The sequence below is a fragment of the Diabrotica virgifera genome, chromosome 4, assembly GCF_917563875.1.
Source record: "Diabrotica virgifera virgifera chromosome 4, PGI_DIABVI_V3a".
Lineage (NCBI taxonomy): Eukaryota > Metazoa > Arthropoda > Insecta > Coleoptera > Chrysomelidae > Diabrotica > Diabrotica virgifera.
In genome coordinates this window covers 250,834,420-250,851,174 of record NC_065446.1, presented here as the reverse complement: position 1 = coordinate 250,851,174, position 16,755 = coordinate 250,834,420, and the positions used below count along the sequence as shown (strand labels likewise).

Sequence of the window (16,755 nt, the reverse complement as noted above, 5' to 3'; positions counted from 1 at the left end):
CATAAAATTTTTCTGCTTTTATGTGGCAGGTCATCTAACAAATTAAGCAGGTTCTGAAAAAATAGTTCCACGGAAGATTAAGGTTCTTACTGTAAACTAAGGAAAACTCAAAGAATGCTTCACTTAATAGAAAGTCATATTTTGTTACTAGAGAAAAATCATTATTTGTAGAAAGAATTAGGGTGCCTCCATGAGCTGAACTTGGACGGTCATACCTAGCAATAGTGGAATATTTTTCTACAAAAAAAGGCTCGTTGACTTCAAGCCAGTGCTCAGTAACCACAACTATCGGTGGAAACCCTAATTCCTCTAGAAACAGAAATAATTCATCAGTTTTATATCTTATAGAACGAATATTAATCAGAACCATGCTAAAGTTGTTATCACTAAAATAATTTGAGGATTCTAGTCCCTCAGAACACGTCGTGATGTTTAAAAATTTCGTCTTGGAGAGGCAGCGGAATAGTAGTTTCGGTGGCATTCCCTTGATTTTTGTAGGTGAATAATTCTTTCCGAAGTTAGAAAAGACCTAAAAGCAGCAAGATCAGCGTCTACCTCATCTGCACCAATTCCATAAGCATCATTAAAATCTAGAAGAATTTTTCGTAGATCTTCACTCTTTGTAGGAAGTCCTTCGGAAGCCAGAAACAATTTAACACTTGTGTTGGTATACCCATCATAAAATACTGATGCAGGTTGGTCGTGTAAATAAGCAAGATGAAGTTTAATGGCCTTTAAGATATCCGGTTCCCTTAATCTGGCTAAAAGATATCGACTATTAGAGTTATTGGTTAATCTAACTCTTGGTGGGGTCAATGGATCCAGATTAGGGTACTTTACTCTTGATCAAATATAAAGGTACTTTACTCTTGAGACAAATTGATATTTTTTGACATCCCTCGTATACTATTGAAAAAGCTTGATATCAGATGATTGAATAAAAAAGTTTTCCATATGGTTCCAACTTACAGGGTAAATATTCGTACATTAGTAATTATTCATTTGTTTTTAATTTTTAATATTTCCCAAATATATTATTAATTTTAATTTTCAAAACATATCTAAATTTTATGATATAATAATAAATCCACAGTAAATATTTGATTAATTTTACTTACATGACTGAAACAGTATAGACATTTGCTCAATAATAATATGTATGTAAAAAATTTCGCTTACAAATCCTACACCGATACAGTCAATTTCTGGACCGAAATAGCATAGGATATGTAACTAATATTCTGCATACAAAACCTACTCGAATTCAGTCGCCCCATGACTGAAATAGTATAGGTTTTGTAAATTCGCAGCCCGATCAGGGAACGCCAATTTTACGAAAACCTCCAAAAAAATAAAGGAAGGATGAAAATTTGGGAATAGGTAGTTGAAATAATTGTCTATTATTATATAAGAAAAAGTTTACAATTCTACATCCCCTCCATTTTACAAAAATTGTAAAATACGAAAAATTTTCTCTCGGGGGTGAAAAAATATACGTTCAAAATAAGTCCGGAATTGGATAAAATGACTAATTCTAAGTAACTTTTGTTTTATAGAGTTTTTTTACTAAGTCAATACTTTTCGAGTTATTTGCGAGTTAATGTGATCATTTTTAACAAAAAAAAAATTTTTTGGACGATTTTTCGGAGATAATTCAAAAAGTAAGTATTTTAGCAAAAAAAATATTCTTAGTAAAAATATAGCTTAAAAAAAATTGAAAAAAATGGTGTATGCGTGACGTCTGCAGACCCAGTAGAGCAGAGTTGCAGCTAATGAAATGTAAGTTCTTCTTCGTCAAATTCCAAATCGAATATTTCAATGTGAAATAACCAAAAAACGGAGCACTTTTCGGGGAAAATTAATTACAACTTTTTTAAAGTGTTTAAAAAAAGTTTATTTTTGTTTAAAAAAAAAAACTTCTAACTTTAAAAGTAAGTAAGTTACGCTCAAAATATTGTTGGTCCCTTTTATTTTTTGGTAAAAAAATGGCGAAAATCACCCCTTAATTAGCTTCTCAAATAAAATTAGTCGTTACCGCTGTACAAGTTACTTTAGTTACGTATTGTTTATATTATCGATAAGTTTCATTGGTTCAAAGTGCTCAGTTTTGAAAAAAATTGGGTTTAAAATAAAACATTTTTTTTTATTTTGAAAAAAATCGTAATTGTTTATGGAATTAACTTAAAAACAATTACGAATACCAAAAATCTCAAAGAGTAATAAAATGTACGTTTTGATTTTCTGAATTTTTTTGATTTTTTGTTTTCTTGTTAGACAAAAATTGGTTATGCTATGGCTGTTGAAAATTTGCCTAAACTCGTGATTAGTTACTCGTTCAAGCCATTTTAACTACAGCTTTTTCAAAACGAAACACTTTGAACCGATGAAACTTACAGGTCATATAAATAATACATAGACAAAGTAACTTGTGAAGTAGTAATGTTAAAATTTATATGTGATGCTAATTAGATGGTGATTTTCGCGATTATTTTACCAAAAAATAAAAGGGACCAACAATATTTTGAGCGTAATTCACTTACTTTTAATATTACAAGTTTTTTTAAAAAACAAAAGTAAACCTTTTTTTAAACACTTTAAAAAAGTTAAAATGTATTTTCCCCTAAAAGTGCTCCATTTTTTGGGTTATTTCACATTGAAATATTCGATTTGGAATTTGACGAAGAAGAATCTACTTTTCATTAGTTGCAACTCTGCTTCTACTGGGTCTACAGACCTCATGTATACACCATTTTTTTCAATTTTTTATGGGCTATATTTTTGCTAAGAATATTTTTTCGCTAATATACCTACTTTTTGAGTTATCTCCGAAAAACGGTCCAAAAACATGTTTTATTTTGTTAATCATGAATATATTGACTCGCAAATAACTCGAAAAGTATTGACTTAGTGAAAAAACTCTATAGAAGAAAAGTTGTTTAGAATTAGTCATTTTATCCAATTCCGGTCTTATTTTGAATGTATTTTTTTCATCTTCGAGAGGGGGTATTCCCCTCCAATTTTTTAAAATGGAGGTGCTGTAGAATCGTAATCTTTTTCTTATATAATAATAGACAATTTCAACTACCTATTCCCAAATTTTCATCCTTCCTTTATTTATTTTTTTGGGTCAGATTGTTCTTTGATCGGGCTATAGTCTTTATATTTGTTAAAGGTGGAAACCGTTGCAAACCATTTACGCAAACTCTTTTGCCTAAACGGGGCGTAGAATTACAGTGTATTCATTTTGATAGGATAGTTTCTTTTCTGTCTTTTTGATCAATTTTTCTTGAACAGTTTTTAAATTTATGTTATTATTTAACCAAATATCTCAAAGTTTTACAGCGAATTTCCAGATAAGCACGACGGACACATGTCGAGGATTTTTGGCGCTTGCTTTCATCCCAAGAATAACTACGAATTAATCACAGGCGGATGGGACAATGTCGTCCAATTTTGGGATCTCAGACAACCTTACGCAATAAGACACATATCCAATGTTCATATTTGCGGCGAAGGATTGGACATCAACCAGAAGGGTACAGAGGTAACTGATACAAAGCAAACCTTTAGGTGGTCGAGAACCAAAGTTGTGGCAGTTTTAACTTTAATCAGACGTATCAAAAGGCCTGGATCCCGCGTACCAAAAAAAAGTTTATTAATAGCAAGGTGAAAACTTGTTAATAGCTTAACGGTGTCTAGTCGGACAAACTTTGATAAAGGGGAACACTGGAACGGGGAAAGTTTTAATTGTGGAACAGGTTACAGGTTTCAAACGTCAGACTACGAAAGCGTCCCATGTATTTTGTCGGACAGAACTTCCAATAATTGATTTGTTACACTTTCATTAAACTCTCATGCAAAAATCAGACTGCTATTCACAACCAACATAATTCCTGTCATTTGACATATTCTACGTGTCGGACTTATTAAAATGCCCAACATATTATTTGTCGGCCAAACATTTTTTCATATATTATATAAAGTTTGCTATTGAATAAACTTAACAAAAGAATGTGTGTGTACTTTATACGCACGTAAGAAGTTATACTTCTATTATATGATTTCTTAAAAATAAATATACCTACTTTAAACAGTTTGTTTTAATTTTTTTAAACACTAATTTTGTGCTTACCGCTTTCAAAATAATAAAAAAAAGTATAGGATTGCTCCGGATTCGAACTCAAGACCTCTCGATCTCTGGCCGAATGCTATATCAAATATGCTACGAGGACTGTGTCTGTATCGGTTCGGACGTACCTAATGACAATTCACGATTACAAACAGACATAAGGTGTGAAGTATAATAAATATACAATAAAATGTTTTAATAATACTCATCTTACTCCTGAGGAAGACAAATCCAAAGACACAAAAATTATAATAAATATATTTACTAAAAACACTAATATTATATTCTTTTCACACCTTTTCTTGCACTGATATATTTATACATAACTTGAAAGATTTAGCAACTAAACACCATACTGTCTGTGTGCGCATGCGCGCAGTATTATGAAATTTTACTCTCAATCCCGCCTAAAAAAGTATAACTTCAACAACCTGCTAGTTTTCACAAGCATAACATAAACTTGCCAGGATGACACGTTTCACAATTTAAACTTCCCCTATTCCAGTGTTTCCATACATCTAAGTTTGTCCGACTAGACACCGTTAAGCTATTAACAAATTTTCAGCTTGCTATTATTAAACTTTTTTGAAGTTATACTTCTTTACGCGCGATATGAGGGTGAATTTTTATATGTTAAAACCTACGATCCGGGCGCAGGCGTATTATAACTTTGTTTTGGTACGCGGGATCCAATACGTAAAATACGTGCATTCGATATGTTCAGTGGTGTGTTGACGGAATCAATTAACTTAGGTAAATTAAAATAAGTGTAAAAACAACGAACAGTAATATTTATTTATTTTTGGGTAAACAAGCGTGTTTCGTTTATATTATCTCTTAAGAGGGTGGTTATTGTTTGGCCCAGCGACGGTCATAGGCGTAACCAGTGGGGTTTTGGGGGTTATACCCCCCCCCCATTGGAATGTACTTTGAGCTCTACACGCTTAACACCATACCCCTCGGAGACCTTCCAGTAGTTGTAACACCCCTCCTTTAAAATAGTTGTAACCACCAATTAGGATGATCCTGGTTAACGCCTATGGCGAGGGTTGAGCATCGACTCATTGTTGTGGATTGACTGACTGAAAACACATGTCTGTGGTTTTAAGTTAAAGACTAATTTATTGACATAAAGAGGCTGGAATAGATTCGAATGCGAATGCATTTCAAAAGTGATTTATTAAGGTCTGATAAGGTAACTATTTAATGGGGAATTTGTTTCCCAGAAAAAAACATTAATTTTATTCAATCTGGTTTTGTATGTTAGGTACGACACACATGTGAATTTTAAATGACCCATATTATTTTCGTTTAAAAAAGAAAGTTAGTATTTAAAATTAGCAATTAAAAAAATAATATATGAAGCGTATCGTATCGCTACAGATATTTAACCTTCCGGAGGTGACCTTATGCAGAGACGCATAGTTTGTGGCTTTATATTACCAGCAGTACTTTCATTCATGTATTTGATAGGTCAGATTAAAGTTAAAATTAAAACTACCATAACTTTGGTTCTCGACCACCTAAACACATGCTTAAAGACTTAAAATTTAGGTTTTGTTATCTATTTTAATAATTCGTTGAGTTCTAACATTACAGAATAATTAAACAGATGAGAGAAATAATTAACAACAACGTGTGTTGGCTGACTTATGCAGCAATAAGCTCAATTTTTAAGTGGTCAAAAAAATGTTACACTAACTTGATTTGTTTATTTCATCTTTTAAAACCATGAAACAATTTTTTCTAGATATTGACTTGCAGTTTTCAATCAGTGGACCCGTTACAGCTTTGGGACTATGCCTCTGGAAAGAGAATCGCCACTTTAGAACCAGATATTTTTACAGCAAAAGTAAGACCTAAATGTAATCAGTTATTTCAATTTAAATATGCTTATTCCTTTAGCTCTATTGTGGAAAGTATGTATCCAAGGATTTCATTGCCATGGGTGGAGCAGATCCCCATCTTCTCAGAATTGTTGATCTCCAAACCGCAGGAGTAAGTATGGAAAAAGAAATTACACAATTTTTTTAATTCTAGGTAAATTTACTGATTTAATAAATTCTGTCTATATCTACGGGGTCCTACATCGTTTGCTGCATCCTGCATTTCGATCTCCACCTTTTTGATGGGTCCATTCCCCCTCATTTAAGGTTCTATCTCTCATTATTCCTCTGATTCCTTCTTTCCATTCTCATACTGGTCTTCCTCTCCTATTCCATGGAACATAGTTTAAGGAAGGCCTATCTTGGCCATCATTCATCTTTCATGCACATTACATTCCTATTGAAAATCCTTCCTGTTCTTCTTATTTCTTCATTTCGGATGTGATCAGGCACAGTATAAAGAGGGACAGTAGAACCACTCTCCGAAAAATTGGAAGTAAAATCTGTAGTCGCGCATGGCGACCGCGCAATGTTGGCAGTCGCTTTTGCCCCACTCTCGCATTGCTATTCTCATAGAAACGTACGGCTTTTAACAGGGAAAACCCGCTTCCACCATTGGTGAATTACCAATTGCGTACTGCCGGTATTACTTCCTGAGATCAAAGCGCCGACAGAAGAGTGATTTTACTGTGGAACCTCTATATACTGTGGATCAGGTCTAGATGTCTAGAAATCTTGGAGCCCATTACTAGATCAAAATTTTTTTTGAATACATTATTTAGTTGAAAACAGGTATTATCAGTACATAATGTCAAGAACTCCTTTATAGCTTATACATTTTTAGTCTTGTTCTAGTTGTCAATGTATCATCATTATCTACTAAGTTTGTTTTGATTATTTTTAAAGTCTTATCTAATGTCACAATTGTAAATAAACTAATGTAAAAAGTTACAAAAATATTATTTCAATTAAATTCAAGCGATAATTTATTTAAAAATATGTCTTTATTATTTGCGAATAGTTGTATAAGTAAAAATTTTGACAATTCATCACTGCAAAGAGAATTAATGGTACTTAATTACTACAAATAGGTCTAAGTGGTGTATTCACTTTATGAACTTTCGGTATTCCATAGAAATGAGGTGTCTCGCTGTAATGAGATTTAATTTGTTTTCTTTGATAATCTGTTAAGTAAACTTTAAACTTGAATAACAAATTCTATACATATATCCTGTTGTCCAACTGTGTCGTTGGATCCTGTGTTAATTTGGTATAGGGTCCGTTTGTTATTAAGAGGAAACAGTAGCGATCAACAGGTAGCGAAAACGCGTTCCAAGATTGCGGCTGTAATTTTGAATATTTTTTCGAGATATTTGGCACACGTATTCGTAATATAATAAAGAATGGCGGTACAGAGCCCAATTTGAAAAATATATTAATATGTGGAAATTACTCTGTAATTAAATACAATATTAAAAAAACGAGCCTGTACCGCCATTAAGAAAAACAAAAAAATACACTTTCCTTAAATAAACTTTTTTATCCGATGCCTAGATTTTGTGTCATTTTGGAACTACTAATGAAATAAAAAATTTTAGTAGTTCCAAAATGACACAAAATCTAGGCATCGGATAATAAAGTTTATTTGAAGAAAGTGTATTTTTTTGTTCTTCTTAATGGCGGTACAGGCTCGTTTTTTTAATATTGTATTTAATTACAGAGTAATTTCTACATATTAATATATTTTTCAAATTTGGCTCTGTACCGCCATTCTTTATTATATTACGAATACGTGTGCCAAATATCTCGAAAAAATATTCAAAATTACAGCCGCAATCTTGGAACGCGTTTTTGCTACCTGTTGATCGCTACTGTATCACCTTAAGTCTTTAATTTATATATGTATGTTACAGTTCAAGTTGATTCTCAGTTAGAGTTGACTTTTCCTAGTTCGAGTCAACACCAACTGAAACGAGCAGTAAAAGTTGATTTGAAAAATTTAAATCAACTTTTACTAGTTGAAGTTGACTCTTCCTAACTCTTGTTAGTAAAAGTAGATTATACAATTTATACGAGTATAATCTCACGTGCATTTTTGATGAGTGTGCGTCTCTTTGTTTTGACCGTTTCAACTACTTATTAGTCCAGGCTGTAACGTCGCCCTCGTTAGGTAAATTATTGTGATTCGATTGTTTTGCACAAACTTACTCAAACAAATACATCCTTATAACAAATACACAGTGTCAGGTGGTACCGCGGTCGAAAAATTGTTTAACCAATTTTTGTTAACCAAATTCACAAAAATAATTCTTATCTACTCTACCTCATATTATGTATAAGTTTTTATTGTGTGAAAATTGTAAATATAGATAGCAGTACATGAAGGGTTTAAAGTGTGCCTGAAGTAATAATGTATTTTAAATGGGATTTACTTTTTCGCACTGTTTTTTAGCACACTTTCATATAATCAAATATCCTTAACTTTCTCCTTGCCATGGTGATGATATGTGAGCAATAAATTACAAAAAAGTTTTGACAGTTTTGTGGTTTGACAGAAGTTTGAATTTTTAAATGTCAAAGTTCTAAAAAATTGTAAAATAGGAATGTATTCCAGTGACGAAGAGTTGCAGTTTTTTTATTTGTTTTTTGGTAGATAAAATATTGTATGAAACTGTACGTGAAGTACTTTTTGCACACTTAGGCGATGTATAGCACTCGGCCCGATCGTGCTCTAAACATCGCGTGCGAGCGCAAAAAGCATAATTCACGAACTGTTTTATAAAGAACTAAGTATTTCACTCTGGACAAATTTTTGAAGATATTCTTCTTTAGCGGCGAATCGATTGAGGGTAAAATTTAATTGATCCGCGCGCATGCGCACACCGACAGTATGGTATTAGTTGTTATACGGGCTCTGATTGGGTGTTGAAATTTTGAAATGATTTGTCAATAATTGTTCAATATGGAGGTTATCGGTAAACAAAAATATTGTATAATATTAGTTTTTATTGATGTGTGGACAGAAATAAAATCAAATTTATAATTATAGTGACTTTTTAAATAGTTTTGAAAAGCCGCAGGTACGTAATTCTAAATGTTTCAGTTGGAAATACCTAATAGTTTCAATACCTATCTATTTGGAAAATGTAAACAAAATAATGTAGTTACCTATTAGTAGGCAATGCTTTAATTTACATAATCTGATTACGAACAAACTTTCTACAAATTTTCATCTCATATATCGTTTTCTTACTCTATATTTTGTTGTATTTTATTTCGACAAAAATCAAACTAATAATTTTATTAAATTCATATAAATTTATGGTGTTAACGTTTAGTTTGTGTATATTCCCACATGACGTATACGAGAGTTTGGTGCAGTTTGAAATGGCGTCAACTTTCGTACGGCGCGGTAGACGTGAAGTGGGTTCAAGCCCCAAGCAAGTTATTATTTTTTTATTTTTTTTATAGATTTTATGATTGTAAGTATATTATTATATAACTTTTGAAGATATTCTTCTTTTTTGAAAGTGGTAGATAAGAAAGTTAGTTTGATTTTTAAATAAAATAAGTACAAATAACCTTTTAAGTATATTTACTTCGTTTAAATTACCTATTATATAATAGAAGAATATCTTTTTACGTGCGTACAAAGTACACACACATTCTTTTTTTAGATTATTTTGGTCATTCGGAGCAAAAACGGTCTCTTGTGATTTTTCTCTAAAATTGATAGTTTTCGAGTTATAGGCGATTTAATATTTGAAATATGTGAAATGACCATTTTTAAGGCTTAATAACTCGATTAAAAACTATTATTATGAAAGTCAGAAAGTCACCTAATCAAAGATTAAAGCCCCCTACAAGATCCTGAAGAAATTTTTGTCATTATTTTAAAACACAACAGCATACTTATCAGACTAGAAATCATGATGCCCTTGTACCAGACTTCAGTCGACTTGAGAGGACCAGAAATGGAACCAGATACCTAGCATTGAAATTTTATAACTGTATACCAATATCTATTAAAAGTCTTGATTTTAACCAATTTAAGAGACAAATTAAAAATTATCTTCTGATGGGTGCTTTCTACTCATTTGAGGAGTACTTCAGATCTAAATTTTGTTTTGTCCTGTAATTTAATTAGTGTTTAGTTTTTAAATTTTAGTAATAGGTTTTTTTTACTGAAGTACTGTCAACTTTTAATGTAATTTTAGACAATTTTAATTATTGCTGACCTGTAAAAGTACATTTGTACATTATTACCAATAAATACTCTACTCTACTTTATTACTAAGCTGTTATTTTTAATTATCAACAATGAGCGCTAAAAGCGTATTGAGGCGACCGTCAAAGATCCTCCATTCCGACCATCCAATGGTGCATCTCAGTCGTACTCACATTGACAGCCGCCTTAATACGCTCCTAGCGCTCATTGTTAATAATTAAAAATAACAGCTTAGTAATACAATAATGACAAATATTTCTTCAGTACCTTGTAGGGGGGTCATAATAATAATTTTTAACTGAGTTATTAAGCATTGAAAATGGTCATTTTCGCATTTTTCAAATTTTAAATCGCGTAAAGCTCGAGAACAATAAATTTTACAGAAAAATCACAAAAGACCTCTTTTGCTCCGAATGACCCAAATCAATGATCTAAAAAAAATATCCGAAGTGAATTTTTTTTGTGAATTTGTTTAAAAAAAATTGTTTAAACAATTTTTCGATTACAGTACCACCTGACACCCTGTGGATTCGTTATAAGGACCTCTTTTTGAGTAAGTTTGTGCAAAAAAATCAAACTGGAATAATTTACCTCCTAGAATCAGTTGTTTGTGTGTATCAACTTTTACTAAATGGCATTGGGAAGAGTATACTTTAACTAGTTGCAGTCTACTTTTACTAGTAAATGTTGAATAAAAATCTTCATTTTATATTTATAATCAACTTTTACAAAAACCAGCCGTTTGAGTTGACTCAAACTAGGAAAAGTCAACTCCAACTGGATAATCAACTTGAACTGTAACATATGATATATTAAATGATCGAGAAGGCTATTGCAACCCATCTGTGAGAGTGGTATGTGGAGAGTATGGTTCAAGCACAATTTGTATCACTATTACAAAAAAGCCTCTAAATCAAATTATGCAAAAATATAAAGATTGTGTTGGGCAATCTTTATAAGACTGGATAATGACTAAATGAGACATTGAGGTTGGAGGAGAGCAGCCAGGGATAAAGATATTTGGAGGTGGATGCTGGGGGAGGTCAGAGCCCGATTTGGGCTGTAGCTCAATAGGAGGGAGAAATTCAATGATCTGCACTTCCTCACAATTTATATTGCGTCTACATGTTGATTTGTACATTGAAAAATTCTGCAAAATACATCCCTAAATAATTACCTGAATGTTGTCCAAAAGCATGCAAAGGTAGAAGCATCTCTTTCGTTTTCTGGTCAGTTTGAAAAAGATGCAACCAGCTTAAGCTTACATTTTTTGTACTTTCTTCCAATATCTCACAACTGATAATCTTCATAAACTGATGAAGAACAAAATAAAAATGCTTACCTACTGTATTTCACTTATTTTATTTATAAAAATATAAATGTTCATTGAGAGTTTCTTTATCTACAAAAATATAAAAGGTTCTTATCTACATTTCTTATTCAACATAATCGAAATCTTCGGGAAGCCCAAATTGTTTATTTAACACACTGTCTTCCAGCATAAACTTCTTCTTGCACCACGATTTAATTGCAAATATGTTATCAGTCCATCTGTTGGCAGCATCTTTTAGTTCGGCTGTTTTCTTGATCATCTCTTCGAACTTTTCAGGGTCGTTTTCTTCATGATCTTTCAAGTCTTTTTGTAAACTTCTAAGCTCTAATTCCTTATCACTGATTTCTTCCAACACCTTTTTACACTTTTCTTCATTATCTTCTTCTCCTTTGGAGGCTTCTAAGGCTTCATCAACAACTTTGAGTTTCTGAACCAGTTTTTCATGCTCTTGCTTCAAATCTTCTAGTTGTTTCTTTCGGGCAGTTACACCCTTACTTGGAAATGCCCAAAAATACACCGATGTGCCTATTTTATCTGTGTCAACTAATCCATCTTCGACTAGTTGTTCTAAGACGATTTTAACGGAATTGGCTACTATACCTTTAGCTTTAGGCGCTAGTTTTTCCAATTCTTTGAGTTGAAAGCATTCGCCTCTTTCGTAAAATAGTTGCAACATGCGATCTCGCTTTTCTTCGGCGCTCACTCCTTTCTTTGACATGTTCAAATTTGTTTTACATTTAAATATTCTTTAAAAGTCAAAAGCAAAATAAATAAAAACATAACCTAACTTTGTCAACCTACAACCTGAAGTTAGCTCTAGTGCTATTCTTCTTCTATATTTTACAGTGATTATAGGGATCCGATCAATTGCCATCTACAGCACTCTACAGTCACTCCAATATAGGCATAACCAATGGCGTAACTATGGGCGGGCGGTGCGCCCCGGGCCACTGGTATGTAGGGGACCTCAAATTGGCATAAAAATTATAAAATGAAAATTAAGAAATAACGTAAAATATTAACAGACGGGGCTCTGTTGAAAATTTACTATCGAACATTTGTGATTTGTGACTTCAAAATTCTTGGATTCCTTCATTTATGGGAGTACATTTTGCAAGAAATAAACAGTAGTACCGAGAGGTATTTACAGACAGAAGGTTTAAGCCTCGAAAATGTAAAAAAAAACTCCGAAGTTTGAAGGTGTTTTTGGAAGACAGTCGATACGACTTAGTCACGAAGGCTCTCCACTTTGCTTTGAAGAAATGTGATCAAATGGTAATCTCTCTTGAAAAAAAGTAGGAGACGCTTAAAAACTTAGAGAAACAACCGAAGATGCCGGACTTCCGCTTGAAGATGAAACTAAAAGATCTATGCTTGCATATTTAGCTAAGCTACACCAAGAGAAGAGCTACAAACTAGAATACAAAGAATGGAGACTGTATTCGAAAAATTCAAAATCATTAAGGTCGAGTACCTATTTCTTCTTCTTCTACGGCACTACAGCCCAAACTGAGCCTTGGCCTTCTTTATTTTTTGCCTCCACCCTTGCTTGTCTGAGGCTGCTCTTCTCCATACACGGACTCCTAAAAGGGCTTGTGCGTCGCTGTTTAGTGTCTTCCCAGCACCTCCTTGGCCTTCCAACCGGTCTCTTTCCCTGCATTCTAGCATTCATTGCTCTTTTTGGTAGCCTATCCTCTCCCATTCTTATCACATGTCCGACCCATTGCAATCTTTGTATTCTAAAATGAAGTCTGACAGGGGTGCTTCCTTATAAAGTTGATAAAGTTAGTTGTTGTATCGACTTTGGAAGATCCCGCGTTTTCCCACACAGGTCCTAGTATTCTCCTCAATAGGGGAGGTATGCCTGAGACGGCATACTTTTTTTTAAATGTTTTGTAATCGATAATCGATAGAGTTAGACATGTAATAAAAATCAAAGTCAGTGCTAGGAACATTTACATAAATATAACATTAATTTTTAACAAGGTACATATTATAGTTTTTTTCTGAGAAAATAAATTGTAAAGTATTACATGTGCCATCTCACCCACATACATGTGGGTAAGATGGCATACCCTTGAAATAAAGGCACTAATCTCGACTCATAAGTCACAAATAATTTTTTTGTAGTCTTGGGTACACCGGCACATTCGGAATATGACCACTTGCCACAAATTTGGCAAGGTTAGTCATTTGGCACATCTTAGTCAGGTTTTTCGAGAACGAGATAATGAAAAGAGGCCATTAAAAAAAATGTAAGCAGCATCTTCCTCGTCACTTGTCTCAATATCGACGGAATCGATTTTGTCGGTTCGAATTCCTCTTAAAACGATCCATAACTGTAACGACAAACTTCAATCATATAACAAAATTAATGCAGTGTAAAAACGCATAAGGGTGAGATGGCATACCTATGCCATCTTATCCACCTGCTTACTATGCCATCTCAGGCAACATTGCAATCATACCGTTTTTTTAACCTAATTTTTCTTAAGCACATTTTTAAGATATATATCGATACAGGCGTGATAGGCATAAGGTAAAGGAACATCACAAAATTTAAAAACTTAACTCAGGTGTAAAGATTCGCGAATTATAATGCGATACAAAAAAAGTCAATAAATATTTTGTCCTACTTAATTAACATTCCAAAGGCTACTGCTGTCAAAATAAAACTAACATGCATAAGTTCAACAATGTTGACAAATTTTAACTTGAGGAACTGAAAACTGTCACACTAGGCACCAAATTTGGAATAGTTTACGAAAAACGCATGATATGCCATCTCAGCCAGTATGCCGTCTCAGGTATACTTCCCCTACTTTCCTTTCAAATGTGTCGAGTTTGTTTTTGGATGTTTCTTTCAGGACCCAGGCTTCACTGCCATAGCATGTTATTGGTCGAATTAAAGTTTTATAGATTCTCATCTTTGTATTTCGGTGGACACTTTTAGACCCAAATATATGGGAGAGTACCTATTTACCTTTTTCAATTACTCGATAAGCAATAAATTGTTAGTGAAATCAAAGGACTTCGCCACCATATAAAAGCTGCAAACATAGATGAAGAGGCCAGAAATTGGACTGGACTGCATTGAAGATGGCACAGTTTATTCTTGATATGGACCTGATAGAATCTGTTCCAAATGTCTTTGTTGTTATGAAACTGTTTCTAACAGTAGGTACTTATATGTGTCTTTAACGCTTCGAACGAAAGAAGTTTTCAAAATTGAAACTCATAAAAAGTTATCTTTTATTAACTAAAAAATTGTTAAATCCACGATCCACGGAAAATTTGAGTTGGTAGTACAGATTTCTTTCCTAGGTGGCGCTAGAGTTATCGTCCCGGACAAACTGTGTTTCCGCTTGACGTGTCGTCCTAGCCTTTTATTAGATTATATACTTAAGATGTACCTATACTTAGGGCTTTTCATCGATTGTCATTTGTTTCGAGCTTCTGTCATGTGACACATAATATTAATATATCTACGTCATACGTTATTGGTATTTTACTATTTACATACAAATCAAAGACGTATGACGTTACGTCATACGTCTTTGATTTGTATGTAAATAGTAAAATACCAATAACGTATGACGTAGATATATTAATATTATGTGTCACATGACAGAAGCTCGAAACAAATGACTGTGAATGAAAAGCCCTATTAAGGTTAAGGTACTAGTACACTTTAGAAGACCAAAAATAAGCATTTTTTCTAGTTTTTTTTTCTCAGAACCTTTATTCAAAATGAACATAAATCTTTTTACATATTAATATCTAACTCTTAGAGAATACAAAATATATATATTTTTTCATTTATGAACGTACACTATTATTGTAGAGGGCGCCAAAGTCGAGGCCTCAAATAAAGTACTTCCAATGGCGGACAGTTAATCTCAGGATTGGGATCTCTGAAATAAAAAAATCTTACGGCATTTGAAAAAGGAAGGTTTCTTACGTGATAATTTACCACCGTTAGTGAAAAATTCCGCAAAAAAAGATTTTACGGAAATTTGAAAAAATTTTGTGAAAAAATCGCCCGTTTTTCTTCAGTTTTTCATGGTTAAAAAATATTTATTTTTTATTTTTTGGTCATATTCTGGTACATTATCACGTAAGAAACCTACCTTTTTCAATTGCAGTACTTTTTTTTTGTTTCAGATACTCCAATCCTGAGATTAACTGTCCACCATCATTTTTCGAGGCCTCGACTTTTGCGCCCTCTACAAAATTAGTGTACCTGCATAAATGAAAAAAGATATATTTTTTGTATTCCCTAAGAGTTAGATATTAATATGTAAAAGGTGTTATGTTCATTTTTTATAAAAGTTCTGAGAAAAAAATAATTATTTTTGGTCTTCTAAAGTGTACTAGTACCATTGTTTTTCCAGACAGCTGCAAGTGTAAACTTTCTCCCAGGAGCTGTATATAGCCTTGATATAGGCCCTCAAAAGAAAAAAGCTCAGGAAAAAGATCGAAAAGAAACAGAAACAACAAGGGTTAAAAGCGACATATCTACAGTACCAAAGCTTTGCTTCACTTCTACTAAAGGATTGTATCAAGTCGACTTCTACTAGATTCCAATAACTACGAAGAGGGTTTCCAAAATATAATGTTTTTTTATGAGCAAATAAATTACTTGTAAAATAAATGTTTTTAGACTTTCGTTATCTTTATTTTACAGATAAATCAAGTTTTCTGCCTTTAATTTTACCTGCCAAATCTGAATAATATATTCATCGATCTTCAGTATATGTTGTGCTGGAAATAGAATAGAATAGAATAGAAATATGCTTTATTGTCATGAAAAATTTAACAATTTTATAGACAAAGCTTACAAGAATCATAAATAAGAACAAAACAAATACAATTTACTAAAATGATATAAATCGTCAATATAAACAGGTAATTGGACTTCGTAAGTCCTAGGTTTTCACCCAAAGTAATCGAAAGTAGAACTGGAAGACGATATTTGAATTTTACGTGTAACTTTGCGTGGATTGATATACGAATTTACTAATGTTGAGTCATTCTTACTAAACTTTGACATTTGTCACCTCATTTGTGATTCTACCCGGTATAATGGCAGAGGAGTTACATTGGCGGTCCTACGGACCGACGGAAAGATTGCCCATGTCAAATATCTCACCTTAGTACCATCCTTGGATTATCAGCT

The 16,755-nt window shown here is 32.8% G+C and overlaps 2 protein-coding genes across 2 annotated transcripts in view; one reads left to right on the top strand and one right to left on the bottom strand.

The window, feature by feature from the left end:
* Window positions 1-16,244, top strand: part of LOC114326190 (uncharacterized) — a 38,603-nt gene extending 22,359 nt beyond the window's left edge. The window contains exons 6-9 of the mRNA XM_028274460.2: window positions 3,343-3,544; window positions 5,880-5,981; window positions 6,035-6,127; window positions 15,971-16,244. Of these exons, the coding sequence (XP_028130261.2) occupies window positions 3,343-3,544; window positions 5,880-5,981; window positions 6,035-6,127; window positions 15,971-16,156 (583 nt within the window). The 3' untranslated portion in view covers window positions 16,157-16,244. The remainder of the gene's footprint in view (window positions 1-3,342; window positions 3,545-5,879; window positions 5,982-6,034; window positions 6,128-15,970) is intronic.
* Window positions 11,587-12,375, bottom strand: LOC114326191 (meiotic nuclear division protein 1 homolog). The gene has a single exon (XM_028274461.2). The coding sequence runs from the start codon at window positions 12,292-12,294 to the stop codon at window positions 11,680-11,682; it is 615 nt and encodes a 204-aa protein (XP_028130262.1). The 5' UTR covers window positions 12,295-12,375; the 3' UTR covers window positions 11,587-11,679.
* Window positions 16,245-16,755: the final 511 nt, after the last annotated feature.